Raw genomic sequence first — 19,202 nt, forward strand, 5'->3', positions numbered from 1 at the left:
TAATGTTGTTGTCTTTTAATCTTGCAACCGGCCTAACATTACCACCTTTCAGATATCATCTGCTTTCAATGTTGCAGCTGGCATGACATTGCTGTCTTTCTGGTATCAACTATTTTTGATATTGCAACTTGCATGACATTGCTGTCTTGCAGATATTGTTTACAAGACACAGGCCCGTCTGCGGGAACATAGGTGTGGCCAGATATACATGGACAAGCAAATTGCTATAGGTATAAAATGTTATTAATTTTTTATTTGAGGCGGCATTGATATATAACACTTGCCAAGCTTCCTCAGAACACAAAAGAAATGAGGGAGCTGAAAGAGAGCTGTTGAGAATATAAGCTCATCAAACATGCCAGATGCTCGAGCAAAGGAGTGGTGGAAACCATCGGTTTCACGCCAACAGTTCATTAGTTGTATAAACTATCTATTCGACGATGGTTGTTGAATTCCTCCATGCTCTTCCGGTATCCCTTCGCCTCCCCCTTACTAAAAAGCTCGTACAAAATTAGATGAGCAATCAACGTTGTTTGATAGCCACGATTGGAGTTGTCTCCCTCGCCCCAATACTCACAAGCCCCGCGCTTGCACACTTGACATACACGACGGAAAACGCATCTGGTTCCGACTTGCAGTTTGGCCTACTCGCTGGGCAAAACGATATGCTAAACTCGTGTGGATCGGAGCCGGAAGTCAAAATCCAAACACTTGATAAGGATCCTCGGCTCTTTTTCAATGTTACTTCGCCGTCAAGTACATTTATATGCGGCTCACAGGGTTCCAGGAAAAGCCATATCCTAGCATGCCTGTTGGAGAATTGCTTAATCCCGTCACGGGCAGGGAGGCTTTCCAACCCCCTTACAGGCCTCGTATTTCACTACGATACATTCATCTGCGATACAGGAGGGTCATCCCGTGAAGCAGCATTCTTGTCCTGGAGTTGAGGTTCGAGTGCTGTACTCTCCAACCAACGTGGAAAAAATTCAGGCAGGTGTTTCGAACTCCTCTGTCTTATATTGTAGCTAACCTGGGTTGCAGACCACCTATTCTGGATTTAATACTGTTGTCGAAACGCTAAAAATCGATCAAAAGGATCTCAATACAAAATGAATGGTGGATCTAATGGCAGTTGGCCAGGATGACGGGCCAATGCCACTTTATATGCATACATTGAAACGGATTTTGCAGGAAATGCGAATTTCACAGCAACAGTTGGGTACCAAGTTCAATTATCGAGAATTCAAGAAAATGGTGATGGAGTCTGGTTTGACTCCTGCCCAGCTTGAACTCCTCAAGCAACGTTTAGATACCCTAGAGAGCTTCATGCCGCAAACACAAATCGCGGCTTACAAAAACATTGGGAAAAATGATGCAGGAGGCTCAGACTGGAAACCTGTAGTAAGAAACCATGCGGATAGGTCTGTGGCTTTGCTAAAAGTTTCTAAGCCAGGTCGATTAACTGTCCTTGATCTCTCATGTCCCTGCATTTCACCGGAAACGGCGTGGCTCACTTTTTAACATCTGTTTAGAAATTTTTCTTGAGCAGAATCCAGACATTGGCAGAGTAGTTGCCTTGGACGAAGCACACAAGGTTAGCAAAAGCATTTTTTTTCCCTTTTTTCCTTCTTTCATTCTTTCATGTTATCAGGATCATCAGTTCTCGCTATAAATGACATCCTGACTTGGTCCAAGTACATGAATTCATCTGCGGAAGCCCGTGCATTTACCAACACTATGCTGAGCACAGTTCGCCTCCAGCGGCATCTTGGCGTTCGCATAATCATATCTACCCAGGAGCCAACCATATCATCTGCGCTTTTGAACCGGAGTGGCTGCGAAGCCTGAACCGACATTTATCGCCTGAGTTGGAAACCCCCAAAGTGGGTGGATATCATAGATGAACAAAATTTGAAGGTTGCTGGCGCCCTATAGTGCAGTCAGGGGCACTCAGGCCCTCAGTTTTGTGATAGGCTTTTTAGGGCACAAACAATTCCTACTCTGATTAGAACCCATCATTTCAGCCCTGGCAAGTGAGAACTTCATGGGCTCAAAATGTTGCTGGTCAAGATTTTCTGCCAATAACAACATATCCTGGTTTAAATGTATGTCAATACCAGCTATGTATATCAGTTTCCAGCAGATACTCACCAACACCTGTGTCTCTTGCAAATTGAACAGGCTTTGATTTGAACTCCAGCAACTCATTAACCTAATTGTTGAATTTGTGTATATCAGAGGGACTAGAATGTTCAAATTCTGATTCTAGTTTTATTAAAGTTATTAAGGAGTAGCTGAATGGAAAAAGCAATGTATAGGATCAAGACAGTGGTATTACATTCACAATGACAAATACATGATGGGCTGCACATGAACTTCAGACAATGTGACTCTTAAAGCTTGACATTGTACCAAAAAAAGCATAGCCTTGAGGCACATGTTTGAGCATTATTCCTCCATGAGAGAATCATTGACCCGCGGTCCAGTAACAGTTCAATGAACCAATTTGGCATGGCTTTTCAAGTGCATCTTGTTTTCAAGAGCCATGTCACAGCATGGGCACCAAATCTTGTCACTGAGGTGGATATGCTGCAGATATTTGCACTGGATGTGCTTTGTAACCCCACCGTGGTTCAAGAATTTCTTGAAACAGATAAAACAGTACACAGGCTGAGAATTATTTATAACAGCTGCTAGCGCAAGGTCCTGCTTGCTGCGGGGCAGGGGGAACATGCACCTCAACTTGCACCTTCAGCAAGTACTGCTGCAGGAGTAGGCCTCTTGAAATATAGTAGTTGGCAGGTATCCCCCTTCTTGAAAAGACAATATGCTGCTACTGCATGAATATCTTTGGTCTCTTGAAGCATTTCATCTTGTAAGCTTTCTTATAGGAGAGACAAAAGTACCAAGATCAGCTGTTGCTGCTGTGGAGGATGTAAACTGCTAACACAGAGCAATTCATCAACTGCTCTTGCTATCTTGATTCCTGAGAGTTGTTTTTTGATTTCACACAGTGGCTCCTCAAAATCAAACCTTTTTTGAATCTCATGCAGGAGCTTGTTCCTTGCTCACTGCTGCTCACCTGCCAATTTGTAATTATCTGCTTGTATAGTTTGTACTTGACTGTCTCTGTGTGCCTCTCAATAGATCTTCCAAGAAGCTTGGTGAGTTTATTTTGTTTCTGAATAAATTCTTGGATCTCAGGGAGTTGGTTGACTGAAGATAATTGTGTGGAGATTAACTCTAGTGAGTGGTGTGAATTGATAGATTGAAGCATCTGACAGACAGTGTACATCATGTGTTTCTGTGGCTTTAAACCCTGGACAATTGCATGGACATCCTTGTCCACACATCTGTAAGATAGTATTTGAGGAATGTACTAGAGTTGGAGTACTGATATATCAGGCTCCAGACTGTTTTACTTATTTGTTCTACAATAAGGTTGGTGAGCTATCAACACTCAGTTTCACGGAATGAACTTACTGCTATTGTTCAGAGCCTTGCCTGCACCATAGTCAAGATTGTAAGCTTGAAGAATCTCATGGAAGGTGCTTAACGCTCTGATGCACTTGATCCATGGCTGTATGGTACTGTAGATGAGAGCTTCAATATCAGAGATCTTGATTTTGTCCATTGTCCACACTGACTTCTGAAATATGGAGACATCTTTCAGAGCTGGATCTAAGTGCAACAGAAGCTTATAAACATCATCTAAGATATTAAGATAGAGAAGTTGCTCTGCTGATGTGAAAACCCTCTTGCTGTCAAGATGAGTGAATACCCAATCAGCAAACAGAAGGCCAAGGAGAATAACATGGGGACTGAGAGCAAGTGATGGGTTGTATATGATCTCTGGAATGGCAAACTTGACTCTATCCAAAGGGCTTGAGTTAGTCCAAACAGAGCAGAGAGAGCTTATCTGATCCAATGTGCCAATGCTCAACATACTCTTCCTTCTTGCCAAGGAACATCTTGGTGAACTTAGGAGTGAACTCAATCAGTATCTTGTTTGGTCTGCCTTCAGGGTCTTATAGAAGTGTAACTTCAATGTTCTGATAGTGCAGTTGCAGCAAGGCTCGCAGTCAGTTGGCTGAGAATCCTCCAAGCTGGAGGAAGAAGGCAAGGGAGATCTGCTGCCGTCCATGGCCAAACCTTTTTTTGGTGGTAGTTAACATTTTCTATGTAGCTTACCTTATATTCCACCCGCCATCGCTGCAGAGTAAGCTTCTCGACACCTGACGAAGGCTCAAAGAGCACCATCTAGGTATCAAATACAAAATTATATGATTAGGTTGGTATTCAACCGCTACCTCCCCCGCGTGTACATAAATATGGAAGCCGTATGGAACTCAAAGAAACGTTGGAGGTAATAAAAAAGGCAAATCATTAACATCGTCTCTTAGCTCCGGCCCCGGCCTAAATGTAGCCCAAAGAATCACAGAAAACTCCGGTTAGCTAACCCCGGAAGCAGCAATGGACAAACACAGAAAGCAAAGAGATATCATCATTAAAAATCAGAGGCAAAAAAGCCAAATCAGCCGTGGATGATGAAATGACAGGGAAACATATTTTCAGGAAAGTGTAAAAGTACAAAGAGTTCTTGTAGATTCATCGATAGCTTGTTTGTATGCCCACTCGGTTGCTTGTGTCCGCATCTGCAATCACTTCTGGCGCTTCACAACATTCAATGCGCAGGATAGCCCTGCTCCTCATCATCATCATCTTCTTCTTCAGTGGTTCGCTTGGATCTCCGGCCGTCGTCGTCGTTGTCGTAAAAACGATTCCCTCTTTTGCCGGTCTAGAAAGAATATTTACTGTGGCTTCTTAGCTCCGGCCGGGGAATAGGCTCCAATGTAGCGGTTCACATCCGTGAACTCATACACCCGTCTGGCAAAGTCCTTGAATACCTGCCAGCCCTGTCTCACGACCGGCGGGGTACTTTGGTGCGAGATGGAAGCTTCGATTCTCTGACTTGAATGAGCAACAACGCCCTGGACATATTTGCTGCTAGTGTATCTGGACCGGAAGAACATAAAATACACCGCGAGAAGAACCCAGCTGCCACTAGAAAAGGTAAGAGCAGTTCCAATCAGCCGAATGAGAACCGATAGTTCGAGCGAAGCAACCAACGCCATGCTGGTATCATAATACTGCTTGATGAAACGGCCAATGCTCTCTGACAGGGGCGACTGCTTAGCCCCCTGCCTGGATGGTGAGCCGGCCCCCGGTTCTGGTTCTTTTGGTGGTTGAATTGTTGGAATCAGGTGGCTACGAGTGAAGGTGGCCACATGGAAGAATGAGTAGATCGCAAATGGAAGAACGGCAATGGTGATCTGACGGGCATACAGCCAAACGAGGGCAATAACTATCAAGCAAAACATCGTCAGTTGGTAAATAAACCCTGGGTTACAAACGGGGAAAGGCCGTACGCAAGTATTGAACGTTCTCATCTCCGGCCAATTTCATAACGAGAGCAGGCACATTTCCCTTCATATCACCACGAGCAATATGTGACTTGTAGACCACGATCCCGTACGTAGCTGCTGCGGCAATGAAGGCAAATCGGTATGAAGCTTGGGCCATTCTCGAGGTCGAATTGAAAGTCAGGACAGAGAGGAGATATCGGAAGACGGCAAGAACAAGGGCAAGATGGCCCACGAACCATCCAAATCTGAGCGATACATCAGAGGGCGATTCTCAAATTACAGAAAGGCGGGAAGGGAAAAGGCCAACTCACTGCAGTCGTTGGGCGAGCTGCTTGAGTCGCTCGCCCAAGGGCAACGACGGTGACGGTGGTGGAGCCATTTGATCGAACCACCGGAAGCTCTAGAAGCTATGTGATAATAATACGAGACGCAGCTGAGAAGGAGGAAAAGCAGCTTCCAGCAGTTCTTGGAGGGTTGCAGGTCGAGAGGACAGCACGAACGACGGCGAAATACAAACAGAGTGGTCACTTTGTTCTTGTGGGGGTCCAAGCTGTGGCTGTACGGAATTCGTCTACGTAGTACGGAGTAGTGACGATGTACCGCAATGAACTGTTTAGTTATACGGAGTACATAAACCGTGCGAAGTACAAGGATCATCGTCATCGGGGCAAATGCCTACACACCTCCATCACTCGTCAGCGAGATTTGCTGTCCACCGATCAGGGAAGCACCTTGATATTTTCGTACATGTTTTACTGTCGTCATATTCTCTGGCAAAGGAGAAGTCTTTGTTCCAAGTTTCTAATCTTTATCTACACCGTTTCATCATCAAAACCTACGTGCCCGAGCCCTGTCCAATGCAAACGAAAGCAATGTGTTTAGCAGAACAGCAATTTTCCATTGGAAACATCCTAAATTTGAGAGATGAACATAGTTCTGGATCAGCTGCTATGCGGCTGTGTATGACGTATGGTCAATGAAAAGAAATCCCCCGGAGACCAGGATATTTCTTGACTCCCTTTAGCTCGGATATTGAGATCCTTTATATCAAATAGCAGTATCCAAGGAGCCAAGGATCGGCATTGCTTCATTGGATAACTTGAATAGGACTCCCACTGCAGATATATTGTGGTCAGGGTCCTGCTCTGGTTGGGTCACCGACTTGCTATCCTGCTTTCATCGCTATCAGCTTTCCCGGATCAAGCTCTGGGTTCTCCACCGTTTTCTTACCCAAAGCGTCGCCCTTTTCTCTCATTCTTCATCTCCTTTCCCTTCTTGTTCTATCTGGCCCCGGACAGCCGCTGCTTCCGGCCAGAAATACTTGTCATCACGTATAAACAACGTCAATCCTTTTGGTTTCTTCGCGCGATACCCAGATTCCTCCTTCTTCCCCCCCTCTGTCTCTCCCGAGGCGGCATTCTGGAACTCATGCAATTTCATAATCATCTTCGTCTTTGCTCGTTCACAATTCGGGCACCAAACGCCGGTTTCGTTTCCCATCATTCGGAGCTTCTGAAACTTTTTCCATGAAAACTCCCTGTTCTTGCACTCGGCGTGGAATCCTCGTATCTCAGCCTCTTCGGGACCCGCGCCGTTGTGACCGTCTTGCGGAGGGGACGACTCGTTCTGACCAGTTCCTGCAGCCGCTGAGCCTACTTTTCCTGAAACTTCCGCACACACGCCGGAGGAACGAGGAGGACGAAGGCGGAGATGACGCGAGATATCAACCAAAAGTGACTTACTGAAGGTCGCAGAGAACGCCGAAGCGGAGCTTTTGCCGGCCTTGTCCCTCACCCCTCTCCCATTGTTTTTCTCAGGATGATGCTCTGGCCGGACAGGCGAGAAGCAGCATTGGAGCATATGTCCGATCATACTCACCCTGCTGTGACCGCAGCCGAATGACCGCATCACCCCCGCCACAGGTTTCTTTTCTTTCTTGCGCTTGCAGTCTGGGCAGAGCCCGTTTTGGTCTGCGGACAGCTCCATCCAGTCTTCTTCTGAGCAAAATCTGTTAGGGTACATTTTCTGGCGCTCCTCTCGTGTATTGTTCCGGAAGGGGATGCCATTCGGCGCATCGCAGTAGATGAGACCGTGTTTCAAGTGACATTCAACAGCATGGCCGCAGGTGCTATAGATCTCTTCAGTTATGATTTGGCACATGGCAATTAATAATATGCAAGTTGACAAAGGCCAGATGCAATATGCCCAGAAACATTTCTTGATAATTAATCCGAAATAAAACTAAAAATTGCCGGAATTTTTATCTGCCGTCTGGGAAAAGGTGAAGACAGGCGGGGGAGAAAAGGTTAACAAGAGATTTCAGATATCTCTCAGGATCTCAAAACAAAAAACAGAGGCCGAGAAGTCCCCTTTCAGCATAACAGGGAATGTTCTGGTCCAGGGAACTTCCCTTGGAGTTTCTGTCCTAGAAATAACATGCATACAAAAGGGGCATGCATGTAGAGAAGAAACTGGGAACTGGACAGGGGCAGTCTTATACTGGAAATCCAGCATGTCATCTTTGAGCAGCGCAGTGGGCCACAAGGCAACGAGAACACCCCGACTCTTAATTCACTCTGCAAGCCATTGTTTGATCTGGTTGAAGATGGTATTCATCAGGAAGTATCACGCACTTTGTGTGTTCTTTGCTGGCAATTCACTTCCAACATTCCTAACCCATGTGACAACTTCTCCTTTATGACGTTGTGACAGCGACAATTTGATTTAACATCGATGCTGCAAGATCATTTCCCTCATCGAACAAAGCGAGTAAAGGGAATAATCTCAAGAAACTAAGACCTACCGTTGGCTTAAATACCCAAAAATCACAATCACTTATATACGAAGTATGGTGTGCAATATGAATTCAAAACCAAATCAGTATATAAAAAAAAGAAAAAAGCTAACATAGACAAATACATGGCAAGAAGGGAGCTAACTAAATATGAAAAGCCAACGGGTAAAAAGGGTCAAATTAGAAGACCGAAGGAACCAACGAGCCCTACGAGTCCCAGGGAGAACGAGTTCACCGAAGTCGGCGCTCGCTGCAACCTGTTTTAGTGGCTTTTTTTTTTTTATCATTCTGCCCAGAAGCGACAATCCCCCACCCATCCCCGTTTCAACCTCAAGTCGCAGTCTCCAACGGCCCCGTAAACATTAAGTGATATTGTCTTTACCTTCGGAGTCATGAAGGATGGCTTGAGCCAAAGCAAGATTCAACGTCATTACAGAAATAATTTGAAAGGAAAAAGCTGAGGTATAAGAACAAGAAAAGGAGGAAAAAAAAAAAGAGTACAAGAGAGTGTGGGAGTTTAATGAAAAGGAAATGGGCAAGGAGAGGGTGATAGAGCGCTAGATCCATCAACAAAATAAAAAATGCAAAAAGCCACAAAAGCACAAGTGCCAGATCTCCAAAAGAATTTGATTTCTCGAGCTTAAACCATGTATCAGACGTGACTTTGGGGGTTTCGATCCATTCAAACCTAACGAAGTGAGAACCCTTTCCGCTTTATCTTGTCTTCGAGAGGTCGTCCACTTTCGAGGCGGGCCTTCTTGTCCTCTAGCTCGAGCCGCTGCCGTTCTAGTTGCTCTTTCATCTCACGATGTCGAGCATATAGTTCGTCCTCACTCTGTTTCAGCTTGCTCTCTTTCTCTTGCACCTTCTGTTGGAACACCATCTTCATTTCTGCTTCCATCTTGGCAAGTTTCTGTTCGTGCAGAGCGCGCTCTTCTTCCTGTTTCACAGCAGGGTTGACCTCCTTGAAGACGCTTGGGTCTTGCGTCACACCCATTGCTGTCAGTTTGTCGGACCGGTAGTTCTCATACAAGACGTTATTGGTGTGTTCCTTGAGCTCTTCCATGTGGGTACGGATAAGCATCTGGCGCAGTTTGACAAAGTCGCAGTGCTCCTCGTTGTCTACTTCGATGATACCCCATGGATAACGGCGACCTCTTACTTTGTGACCGCTGGCGGTGGTAACCTCAGTGTTTGCACCGACAACGGCAAAAGGGACCTTGGACATGATCTCCTGGTTCTCAGCAAGGGTTTCTTCGTCGTCGAGTTCATAACGGGGACCTTCGAAGATCTGGATGGAGTGATGGTGGATATCGGCAAGAATCTGGCCAAAAGTGTAAGTAACCCATACGAACCCCATAAGATGTCTAACTGGTCTGAACTTACTCTCTGCTTGAAGAGAGCGACTTCCTCGTCGGTCAAGGTATCAGCCTTGGCGATGACGGGGATCAAGTTGACCTTGGTGTGCAGGCGACGCATAACCTCGATGTCAAGGGGCTTCAGTGAGTGGCCAGTGGGCTGAATGAAGTAGACACATGCGTGCACACGGTTATCGACGATGTTCATACGGTTGACCTTGTTCTCCGCATCAAGGTAGGCGTCAAATCGCTGCTCGATGTTCTCGACAATAGGACGCCAAGAGTCGTCGTTGTTAACAAAATCACCGAACCCAGGGGTATCGACAACGGTCAATCGTAGACGAACGCCGTTCTCCTCGATATCAGCGCTGATAGATTGAATCGAAACAGTTTTAGGGATGATATCAAGGCTGGGGCCCTTGCGCTCCTTGGGTGGGTATAGGGAGGTGTTGAAGAGAGTGTTCACTAGAGTAGACTTTCCCAAACCAGACTCACCTAAATAATGTAAGTAAGGTAGGACGCCGATGAACGGCACATCCGAAAGACACCCACTTACCGACGACCATGACATTGAAATTGAAACCCTTTCGCACACTCTTGCGGTGCCACTGGTTCGGCAGGTTGGCAAAGCCGACATAGCCAGTCAATTTCCGGCGAACGACATTTCTCATATCGGTAGCGGCCTGGGCAACGGCCTTTGGGTCCTTTGAGGTGACCGTCTGCGCCAAGCCTCCACCCATTGGGTTGCTGCGTTCAACGAGAGGCGATGCGGGCTTGCTTGGAGGAGTACTGACGGTCGGGGAGGGTCGGGTGGGAGCGGGAATCCCGTTAGTTGCGGTGGCTGTAGATTCTGTACAGTCAGCGGTGTCGTTGAGGTTGCACAAAATTTCGAAAACGACCACGAAGCGAATTGTTTGCAATGCACGAATCCAGCCCCGGTAGGGCTCTATTCGCACGGGGAGAAACGGCCACGATGCTCACATCCTGGCGATGAAGGGTCCTTGGTCCCAAACTCCAGACCCTCCATCAAGTTGATTCAATCGTGCACCAGGGAGAAACAACGAAGCGTGGAAAGCAAGGACGCGGAGGGGCATCCAAAAGAGAGATGTAGGCTAAGGAACGTAGATGTCGAGAGCTTACCCATTGTGCAGACGGCAGAAGCGAAGGATTCGCGTCGAGATCAGGTTCGTAGCAAGGTTCTGGGGACGAAGACTGAGAGTTGGGTAGCAGGTAGCTGGTCAGCTATCACGAGCAAGGAAAACCGGTGAGGAAAGGTACGTTCCGGAAGGGGGAGGTGTGAAGCAGAAAGAGCAACGTGGACATCAACAGCAAAACAACCAACGTACTTGTGGATGTGAGGGTGCGTGTATGGGATTTTCGAGGGAGGGGTGGAAGCGTCAATTGGAGAGCGTGCGTGCGTGTGTGAGGGAATGCCGAGGGAGGTCCTCAGTGATTCCTACTTCACTTGGATCTCAGGGAGGAACGAGAGGCAGCCCCAAAGGAGAGCAAAAAGGGAGGAGTTCAAAAGCGATGAAGATCAAGCACAGCTTGGGGGGGGAAAGAAGACGAAGAAGGGCGGAGGGAGATTGAACGAGAGAATTCGAAAGTTGGCTCCGCGACAAGGATGGTGATGAGGACGAGGAGCGAGAGGGATAGCAGTGTTTTTTTTTTTTTGCTTTGCACTGGCAGAAGCCTCCTGACGCCTGACGAGGTGAACTCAGCACGAGCGAGCGAGCGAGGGAGAGAGAAAGGGGGTGGAACAAGTGACTTTTTGCCTTTTGGACGGCGCGCGCTGGTTGGCTCGGCTGCGGGTTTCTCTATTCCCCTTCTGGTCCTGGCCTGGAGATTGGTAATTTTGTTTTTTATTTTTATTTTTTGGGCCTGTCTGTGAAACGCGCGCCCTCAATACCAAACGGCCTGCCCGCGTTTCCCTTTCTTTTTTATTTATTTGCTTTATCTATTAATTTATTTTCCCCTTATTCCTTGTTACCACCTTTCGGTCTCGGAGAAGTGTCCAGAAGGAGCTGCAGCAACTAGTTCTACGCAAGGGATTGGGATGCTCTTCAACAGATGCCCTCTCCTGCAGCTCAGCATGTTCCGCATCCCTACAGAGCCCATTTTCGGCAGGGCAGCTCTGGTGCTGTAATTTACGCTACATTACCCACCCGTACCGCCCATGGATCGAATCAGGGGAATAACCTTAACGTTGTGATTGGACCTTATTGCTGACTCAGATCACAACGCCCAATCAGACTCTGCCCAGCCTGTAATTTCCAGGACGTTGTCCTTTGCCCCAGGCCGTCCAGCGAAACGTCTCTTTCCTTACGATTCAGTACCGTAACCAGGCGTGTTTCCAGAAATACACTGCTTTCTCCATAATGTTGTCTTATTTCTTTGGATCGCGATCTTCGTCATCGTCGCTTGCTCCGTCAAAATCCCCGGCTTGCTAGTTCGGTTGCGATTCGAATCTTTCTCAAAGCAATCTCATCCCGACGTCTACTTATTTGCTTTGGTGCTACGGAGTACGGAGTATTGGGCGATTGCGGTGTCCAGTCTCCCAATCCTCGGATACTCAAGCAGCAGCTTGGATCCATTGCTTGACCTGTGGGTTCTGGAGCTCCATCCTGTCAATCCCTGGCAACCACCCAGGATTTGGAAGACCACATAAAACGTGCTTCTGCACTAAGCACACCCGTTTTCAAGCGGTTTAGATGTACTCTGTGTATGTACGTAAATTCACAAAGAGTCAGCGTCTGCTTTAAACTGGAGACTGTCATGTGGAAACTCAGACACGGATACTCACACCTGTATACGGAGTATAAAGCATGGAGACGGTCCCGGGGGGAGGGAGTTTTCCTTTGGGGTTTGACTTTAATCTGGGTTAACTGGCCCAGGGGTCCAGTCCAAAATATGTCATGAAAAAGCTTGAGCGTGTTCAAATCAAGAAATATACATGCAACCAGTGGCCTTGGAGGTTCAAACGGCGGCTAACGCGGATAATTAGCCGTCCTGCTCGTCACTTGGCTAAGAATTGGCTTTTAAAATCTGAAGAAAAGATCCTTCAATGCATTACTACCCCGTACCCTGCTGTAGCTTACCTTTAACTTCCTGTTCGCATGGCATCGACTTTCGGCCATGAGATGTGCAGGTAATGCTAGCAACGCTGCTTTCAAGGATGCAAAGAGTTGTTAAAACAGAGAATCAAAACATATTAAACGACCAATGGATGCTTAGCAAATAACAACCTATTGTGGTGTTTGTCTGCACAGATACTATCAAACACATCCACCACCTTGCGACTTCGGAGTCAAATTGACTGCCTGTGAGCATCGTGTGGCAGCGTGGCCAAGAATCATCTGAACGGAACAATCCAAACTCTGTCTGCTGGCTCCCGTGGTGAGACATCGGCTCGCAACGAACCCTGGCGCCAGCCGCCAGGGGATGCGGGCGTTGCGCTGCGGAGAGTTTGGTAGTCTGGATAAACCTTAAAAAAAAAAATGGGACGAGCGCCGATATTTGGCATCCAGCCACGGATCTCACGATGCATCTCGAGGTGCCCTTGGCCATGCCTTTTTTAAATAAGTTTTCTTGTTCCCTCGTCCTATCTGGCCCCCGTTAAAGCTATTTCTATTGGTTTCAACGCTGTCTCATATGTGCCTGTCGGCGTTTTGAGTTTCTCTCTTTTCCGCATTCTTTTTCTTGGACACGAATAGCGATCTTCACAGCTAACTACTCCGTACACATCCTGAGAAGTGCTGTACACGAGCGCGCGTTCGTTCCTTGGTTTGTGTATGGACTATCTATCTTGACTGAATTTTCACTTGAGTTGCGACAACGTGAGAACCGAAATGGGCGCCGTCAAGACGGAAGATACGGAGAGGAAGTCCGTAGCTGTGGTTGGTACCGGGATGGCCGGTTTGGTTACTGCATATCTATTGAGACAGGATAAATATAACCGCTTTGATGTTGAAGTATTTGAAGCAGTATGTTGTCGATCTTTTCCTAGCGGCTCCCTCGCCGTGGCCATTGGCCTCCACTGCCTCAATATCGTCGCTGACACCTATCTCTGGGTCTTGTACACACACAGCAAGACCAGTGCTCTCTCGACTCTGCCTCAATTACCGTGTCATCAAAAGATGGAATCCGAACGAGCCGCGTGGACCAACCCATGCGCGCCTTTGACCGTGGATTCTATCCCAACTTGACAGCCATGTATGATTATTTGGGCATTAGATATCACCAAGAGCTTTTCTTTTTCACTTTTGCAAGGCTGCCCAAGCATGGTTCCAAAGCGCTTGGGAGCCCAATGGAGCAACCGAATCCCTATTTCATTCATTCATCCAACAACCACCGGATCCCTCCTGTACGGCCTCAAGCGTGCGGGTTCTGGATGTGGGTTTCGGAGACCGTTTACCTTGCATTCTGCCTGGTATGGTTCACAATATGCTGTTCATTCGTCCCACCCAAGGAATCAAGGCCTTCGATTGGCGGCAAGACCAAACCTTGTGAGTCTTTCGGTCAATATCTGCGGCGTCTTTGGATACCTGCCTACTTTATCGAAAGTTACCTGCTCCCTGGACTCGCAAGCATATCGACCTGCACACATGCAGAGATGCTGGACTTCCCGGCAAAAGATGTGATCGATTACAAGCAACGCTCTCTCAACTCTCCGCATCTACGCGTCTCGGGTGGTGTAAGCGAGGTCCAAAAGAGCCTTTGCCAGGGACTCACGGTGCAGTTCAACTGCCGTGTTACATCCGTAACGAGACAGCAGCACGGCTCGGGAGTCCGCGTTACATGGGACTCCCCGGGTAACACTCAGCAGCCCGATACCGTCCCACATCAAAAGATTTTCGATCACGTCATTCTTGCTGTGCCCCCAAACGCTGTTGGAAGCATCTTCGCGCCTCTTCGGTCCGAAATGTCACACATCCCCACCGCGGCCGTCGAATCAATCGTCCACACCGATCTCTCAGCCACAAAGCAGCAACCCAGCAACGCTCTCTACGAGATGCACCTCGCTCCCAGCCCGCCTAACTGGATCCATTTCCGCTCTTCCCCATATATAACAGAGACGATACACGAGGATCCCATATCCTCCGTCGTCGTGACAAACTTCCCCGCAACCCCGATTGATCCCTCGAAAATCATCGCCCGGACGCATTTCACTCGCACCCTGAGGACACCTCAGAGCAGAGATATAGTGAAGCGGATATTCAGTCCTAATTCTCGGCGATTGAACGGCACGCCTATCACCGACGGGAAGAAGTTGACGACGCATAAAGCCGGCCCATTCCAGAATGGAGACGGCAACGTCTGGCTCGTTGGAAGTTGGTGTTGGGACGGGATGGTTTTGCTGGAGGGGTGCGTGGTATCTGCTATGCGGGTAGCGCGGGATTTGGGGATTGAGGTTCCCTGGCGAGATTATTGATCGCTGATTTGATGCTTCTATGCCTTGTCTGCTGTTTATGATATCCAATCTGCGCCTGTTCTGTTTTGCCTCTCGTTGACGTCCAAGTACGCCATGGAGAGATATGCATAATGTATATGTGTGTATATATATGATGAAATACGACGAAAAATACGTTCTTAATCCTGCGAATTCTCGATACCGTCTTCCAATCCCGATATGGTTAACATGGCTTGCCCAAAGATAAACTAGACGGTTATGATTACAATTATTCAATGTTGGCATTAGCCATGCAATATCCTAAATGCTATGGCAGAGCTGAGATACAAGTTGACTCAGTCCAAGAAAGTTGATATGTAAGGTCGCAAAAATACAAGATAAATTCATGTCCAAATGAAAATACAAAATAGGGATCAAGAAGTCCCATGACCAAAACTTCAGAACACAACGCCAGGTACGGAGTGCACAGCATTTTTCACGCCTTTCCCTTGGTCTTTTTACCCTTCCGAGCCTTGGAAGGCTTGGAGTCTTCCTCGCTATCGGAGATGTCTAGGTCGCTGTCACTCTTTTTCCTTTTGTTTCTGTTTTGTTTCGGTTTAGCTGTGCCTTTCCCAGCAGTAGCCTTTTTCGCTCCCGTCTTTTTCGGTGCTCTAACATATTTATCTTTTTTAAGATCAAGCTCATCGTCATCTTCTTTCACTTCCTCTTCGCCGAGGATCTCTTCCCCTTCATCGGACTCGTCGATGGCATCCTCAAGGTCTGGCTTGATCTTCGGGAGCCTCTTCGGCGCAACAACGGTGCTTGCTTTCATAAACGGAAGAGGGTGAGATTGTTGGTTATATAAGCGCGTAAAAGTGGCTTTCGTCTGGCTCTCGATATTCACTGTCTTTTCCGACATCGGACCCAAACCGAGCTCAAGGATAGAGTCCCAGTCTTCCCGGGTCAGGAAATAGCTATCCATTAAATCAATCACTTCCTGAACGGCGTCCTTGCCGTCAACATCGAGCCTGTGAACCAATTTCTCCCAGAGAGCCGGAAGATACTGCTGCCGGATTTCATGTCTGTCTCCCGAAGCTCTAAGTCGCATATGTCCCTGGATTTCTTTGATCTGCCGAGCCATTTTGCCTAGAATCGGAATTTGTCAGCTGGCGTGCCATGTGAACACAAGTCTGGGAGGTGTCTCACCTTGCTTAGAGTTGTTACCCAGCCAGCTCGTGAATCCCACTCTGTCGACCATATTACCGGACACGAAGCTGGCTGGTCGAACGAAACTGAACACAGCATGGGTAGGCATCAAACTCCACTGCTGCTGGGAGCCATGAATCATTCTATCTACCAGGTCCCCATCGCTGATACTCTGAGCAGCATTATCGGCTAGTTCGAGAAGTTTGAACTTCCGTTCTCTGCCATTGTATGACCCGGCTGCGATAGGGTTTGTTTTGAGATAATTCTCCTGCAACATTAAATAGCTAAACTCGTGGTCATTGAAATAAAGTTCAATCTTATCGTTGAGAGTAGCTGTCGAGCTTTGGGAGAACATTTGAGCGCTCAATATCTTGCCAACAATATCCCATGGCTTCAAAATGACGTGTTTCTCCCAGGCTTTGGACATTTGCTTGCCTTCGTCAAAGTCGAGGTTCTGACTGTCAAGTTTCACAGTTGATAACATATTAACGATCTGTCTTATATCAGAATGTGTGCCTTCAATCAAGCCATCCAAGACCTGCGGTGGAATCTTTAGGCCTTCACGGAAACAGATGGTAGCAAGTCTTGAACGAATTTGATCGGCAGTAGGGCGCCTAAAGGGAAGCTCGTAAGTTACGTGGTCGAATGGTCTCATTTTTGGCAGCCTTCGTTCATTGCATATCAGTATCATCGGAATTCGCGTCTTTTTGGCGACTGCAGCAAGAGCTCCGACACCGCCACGATCACCAGCTGACATTCCGTCGACTTCATCCATTATAAGAACGAGATTTTTCTTTTCACTTTGAACCTTTTTGCCTTCGCCTGAAAAGTAACCCTGGAGAGATGTTGTGTCCAGTACGCCTCGTAAACCATCCTCAAGGAGCCTTTTGCTTCTAGTATCACTTGCATTCGTCTCAACGACATCGTAATTTTCAAGCTTAGCCACAAGATGCGCAGCAGTAGTCTTTCCAATCCCAGGCGGACCGTGAATCATGACGGCGCGATAAGTGCCGGAGCCATCCTTACCCGGCTTTTTGAAGTCAACTTTCGCGTTGTTACGCCAATTGCGCAGCCAAGACTGAAGCTTTTCGACAGCCGTTTTATTCCCACATATCATATTCAAAGAAGTCGGTGCATACTTCACCGTCCATAGACGGTCATCCACAGCCGCTTCTTTTGCGGCTGCGGGTATGGATTTCTGTGGAGCTTTCGTGGATCTGGCGACTGATGTTGCGGCAGCAGAGGCAGAACTCTTCTTTTCCTCGCGATCTATTTCAGCTGCCATGACTTTTATTTTCTGTTCTTCAGCTTTCTTCTTCGCTTCGTATTGAACAGCAGCCTTCCCATCCCCTCCATTTGCCGGCATCTTTCTAATAAGCTCAAAAAGGCCATACTCATTAATAGTCTTGAGGTTGTGTTTGCGGATCGTTTCCAATTTCTTTGGACCAGCGTCACTACCCAAAACAACGTAGCTGGTCTTCGAACTAGGGGCACCAGTAACTTTGCCACCGTACCTCTTGACCAACGCCTGACCTTCATCTCGACCCAATGAATCGAGAACGCCAGTAAACACGAACGAAAGCCCAGCAAGGCAGTTCTCTGCCCCGATAGGTAGCTCCGCCGGTTCGCCAGCTGCTGAAGCATGTGCACGCTGATTGGCAGCCATAAAATTGAACTTCTTGGCTTCTGCTGGCGGGGAAGGCGGGCGTACGGTTGGAATACTATCGAATATAGCCTGGATCTCCTTGCTCTCGGCCTGCGGGGGCTTTGCAGCGGCTTTTTGTCTTTTTGGGGTTGGTTTCGTAGGCGATTTAACGGCTTGCCCACGCGCGGCCTTCTTCTTTTGTTTATCGGATAGCTCACTCTCCTCATCTTCATCATGTAAGGCATCTGATTTTCTCTTTTGCCCATTTCTAGTCGAAGTATTTGTGGAGCGCGAGACTTTTGGCGCGGGTTGTAGAAGTCGTGATTCTACCTGCAGTTCTTCAAAGTCTGAGTCTTCATCTTCTTCCTCCTGATAATCATCATCTCCACCGCCCCCTCCCCGTTTCTGATACTCCGTAGCAAATATGTCATCGCCACCAAGGCTATCGTCAGCGTCAAGTATCTTGGTAGCTTTAGGCTTTTGGCGCGTTCGTCCATTTCTGACAACAACAGCAGGACTCCGCTCCCGGTCTCTCTTGGCATCACTTTTGCGCGATTTAGAGGTGACGTCCACGGATTTTGCTTCCGAAATCTCGCTTTTTTTGGGTTTCGATTCTTCTACCGGAGCACTAGACTTTGGGCCGCGGCGGCTTTTCCGAGAGGAGGCGAAGTAGTCAGATGTTGTCGTAGGCTCTTCAGTCTCTTCAGGTTTCCTGCAGAATAAACCACGCATCGGTCAGAGGGTAGTGCTCGCCTGAAGAAAGTAACAAGTGCAAGGATCAAACTTACTGCCTTTTTTTCTTTGGCTCTGGCTTCGGGGTCGTTTTGACAGGTTGAACGTCTTCATCCTCAGAATCTTCAATAACTTTCCTGCCTCCTATATATTTCGGGACACTGTTACATATAATGAACTGGTGATTGGGCGATCAGATGTACTCACGCCGCTTTTTTGATTTGGAATTATCCTATGAAACCATTGTCAACACTTCATGGCTCTCAGCACGGGCAAATCGATTCGTCGCAAAAACGCAAGCAATTAACTGGCAAAAAATTATTGTTGGATGTATACCTCTGGTTTCTTTGAGCTAGCTCCCTTCCCCGATTTCGAACCTTGGCTACTTTGCGTGCCAAAGAAACTCCTGATATCGGGGGCCATACTCGCAAAAGTGGTTCAAGCGTGTCCGTGAGGGAGGTTCTTTTTCTTCAAAGATTCAATTCCAAATTCTCATTGTTCATGCCCGAAATATGAATCGTGACCACCCGCCAGACAGCACGTCAAGGCCACCGCGCCCGGAAAGGTTGGAGACGCGTCGGAGCACGTGACTGAATGGCACTTTGATTATATAACGTTAATCCGCATTCTACAGATGGTCCGTGCAGCAAGC

The 19,202-nt window shown here is 47.5% G+C and overlaps 7 protein-coding genes across 7 annotated transcripts; 2 read left to right on the forward strand and 5 right to left on the reverse strand.

The window, feature by feature from the left end:
• Positions 1–1,125: 1,125 nt before the first annotated feature.
• D8B26_000317 (uncharacterized protein) lies at positions 1,126–1,521 on the forward strand (the record flags this gene model as incomplete). The annotated part of the gene is made up of 1 exon (XM_066123187.1): positions 1,126–1,521. One exon carries the CDS (start codon positions 1,126–1,128, stop codon positions 1,519–1,521), a length of 396 nt encoding a protein of 131 aa, XP_065979261.1.
• Positions 1,522–3,466: 1,945 nt separating this feature from the next.
• Positions 3,467–3,971, reverse strand: D8B26_000318 (uncharacterized protein; the record flags this gene model as incomplete). The annotated part of the gene is made up of 2 exons (XM_066123188.1): positions 3,467–3,872; positions 3,949–3,971. 2 exons carry the CDS (start codon positions 3,969–3,971, stop codon positions 3,467–3,469), a joined length of 429 nt encoding a protein of 142 aa, XP_065979262.1.
• Positions 3,972–4,284: 313 nt separating this feature from the next.
• D8B26_000319 (uncharacterized protein) lies at positions 4,285–5,968 on the reverse strand. The gene is made up of 3 exons (XM_003067498.2): positions 5,738–5,968; positions 5,430–5,671; positions 4,285–5,365 (listed from the first exon to the last, which is right to left on the reverse strand). The coding sequence occupies exons 1-3, from the start codon at positions 5,803–5,805 to the stop codon at positions 4,812–4,814; spliced, it is 864 nt and encodes a 287-aa protein (XP_003067544.2). The 5' UTR covers positions 5,806–5,968; the 3' UTR covers positions 4,285–4,811.
• A 560-nt stretch (positions 5,969–6,528) lies between these two features.
• On the reverse strand, positions 6,529–7,620 carry D8B26_000320 (uncharacterized protein). The gene has a single exon (XM_066123189.1). The coding sequence runs from the start codon at positions 7,584–7,586 to the stop codon at positions 6,678–6,680; it is 909 nt and encodes a 302-aa protein (XP_065979263.1). The 5' UTR covers positions 7,587–7,620; the 3' UTR covers positions 6,529–6,677.
• Positions 7,621–8,279: 659 nt separating this feature from the next.
• Positions 8,280–10,725, reverse strand: CDC3 (Cell division control protein 3). Its single transcript, XM_066123190.1, has 4 exons — positions 10,719–10,725; positions 10,135–10,419; positions 9,607–10,073; positions 8,280–9,544 (listed from the first exon to the last, which is right to left on the reverse strand). The coding sequence occupies exons 1-4, from the start codon at positions 10,720–10,722 to the stop codon at positions 8,909–8,911; spliced, it is 1,392 nt and encodes a 463-aa protein (XP_065979264.1). The 5' UTR covers positions 10,723–10,725; the 3' UTR covers positions 8,280–8,908.
• Positions 10,726–13,426: 2,701 nt separating this feature from the next.
• Positions 13,427–15,114, forward strand: D8B26_000322 (uncharacterized protein; the record flags this gene model as incomplete). The annotated part of the gene is made up of 2 exons (XM_003067496.2): positions 13,427–13,561; positions 13,666–15,114. The coding sequence occupies 2 exons, from the start codon at positions 13,427–13,429 to the stop codon at positions 15,007–15,009; spliced, it is 1,479 nt and encodes a 492-aa protein (XP_003067542.2). The 3' UTR covers positions 15,010–15,114.
• A 235-nt stretch (positions 15,115–15,349) lies between these two features.
• On the reverse strand, positions 15,350–19,079 carry D8B26_000323 (uncharacterized protein). The gene is made up of 5 exons (XM_003067495.2): positions 18,887–19,079; positions 18,758–18,782; positions 18,607–18,694; positions 16,174–18,530; positions 15,350–16,113 (listed from the first exon to the last, which is right to left on the reverse strand). Exons 1-5 carry the CDS (start codon positions 18,971–18,973, stop codon positions 15,464–15,466), a joined length of 3,207 nt encoding a protein of 1,068 aa, XP_003067541.2. The 5' UTR covers positions 18,974–19,079; the 3' UTR covers positions 15,350–15,463.
• Positions 19,080–19,202: the final 123 nt, after the last annotated feature.

The sequence above is a fragment of the Coccidioides posadasii genome, chromosome 1 (assembly GCF_018416015.2).
Source record: "Coccidioides posadasii str. Silveira chromosome 1, complete sequence".
Classification (NCBI taxonomy): domain Eukaryota; kingdom Fungi; phylum Ascomycota; class Eurotiomycetes; order Onygenales; family Onygenaceae; genus Coccidioides; species Coccidioides posadasii.

Excerpts from the sequence above, each read along its gene's own strand:
- D8B26_000320 (XM_066123189.1), bottom strand. The coding sequence starts at position 7,586 with ATGTGCCAAATCATAACTGAAGAGATCTATAGCACCTGCGGCCATGCT.
- D8B26_000319 (XM_003067498.2), bottom strand. The coding sequence starts at position 5,805 with ATGGCTCCACCACCGTCACCGTCGTTGCCCTTGGGCGAGCGACTCAAG. Across the intron at positions 5,672-5,737 it reads CAGCTCGCCCAACGACTGCA|ATTTGGATGGTTCGTGGGCC; the intron begins GTGAGTTGGCCT and ends TGTATCGCTCAG. Across the intron at positions 5,366-5,429 it reads TGAGAACGTTCAATACTTGC|TTATTGCCCTCGTTTGGCTG; the intron begins GTACGGCCTTTC and ends TTTGCTTGATAG.
- D8B26_000323 (XM_003067495.2), bottom strand. The coding sequence starts at position 18,973 with ATGGCCCCCGATATCAGGAGTTTCTTTGGCACGCAAAGTAGCCAAGGT. Across the intron at positions 18,531-18,606 it reads GAGCCAAAGAAAAAAAGGCA|GAAACCTGAAGAGACTGAAG; the intron begins GTAAGTTTGATC and ends TTTATTCTGCAG. Across the intron at positions 16,114-16,173 it reads GGGTAACAACTCTAAGCAAG|GCAAAATGGCTCGGCAGATC; the intron begins GTGAGACACCTC and ends TTCCGATTCTAG.
- CDC3 (XM_066123190.1), bottom strand. Across the intron at positions 10,074-10,134 it reads TTTCAATGTCATGGTCGTCG|GTGAGTCTGGTTTGGGAAAG; the intron begins GTAAGTGGGTGT and ends TACATTATTTAG. Across the intron at positions 9,545-9,606 it reads TCGCTCTCTTCAAGCAGAGA|ATTCTTGCCGATATCCACCA; the intron begins GTAAGTTCAGAC and ends ACTTTTGGCCAG.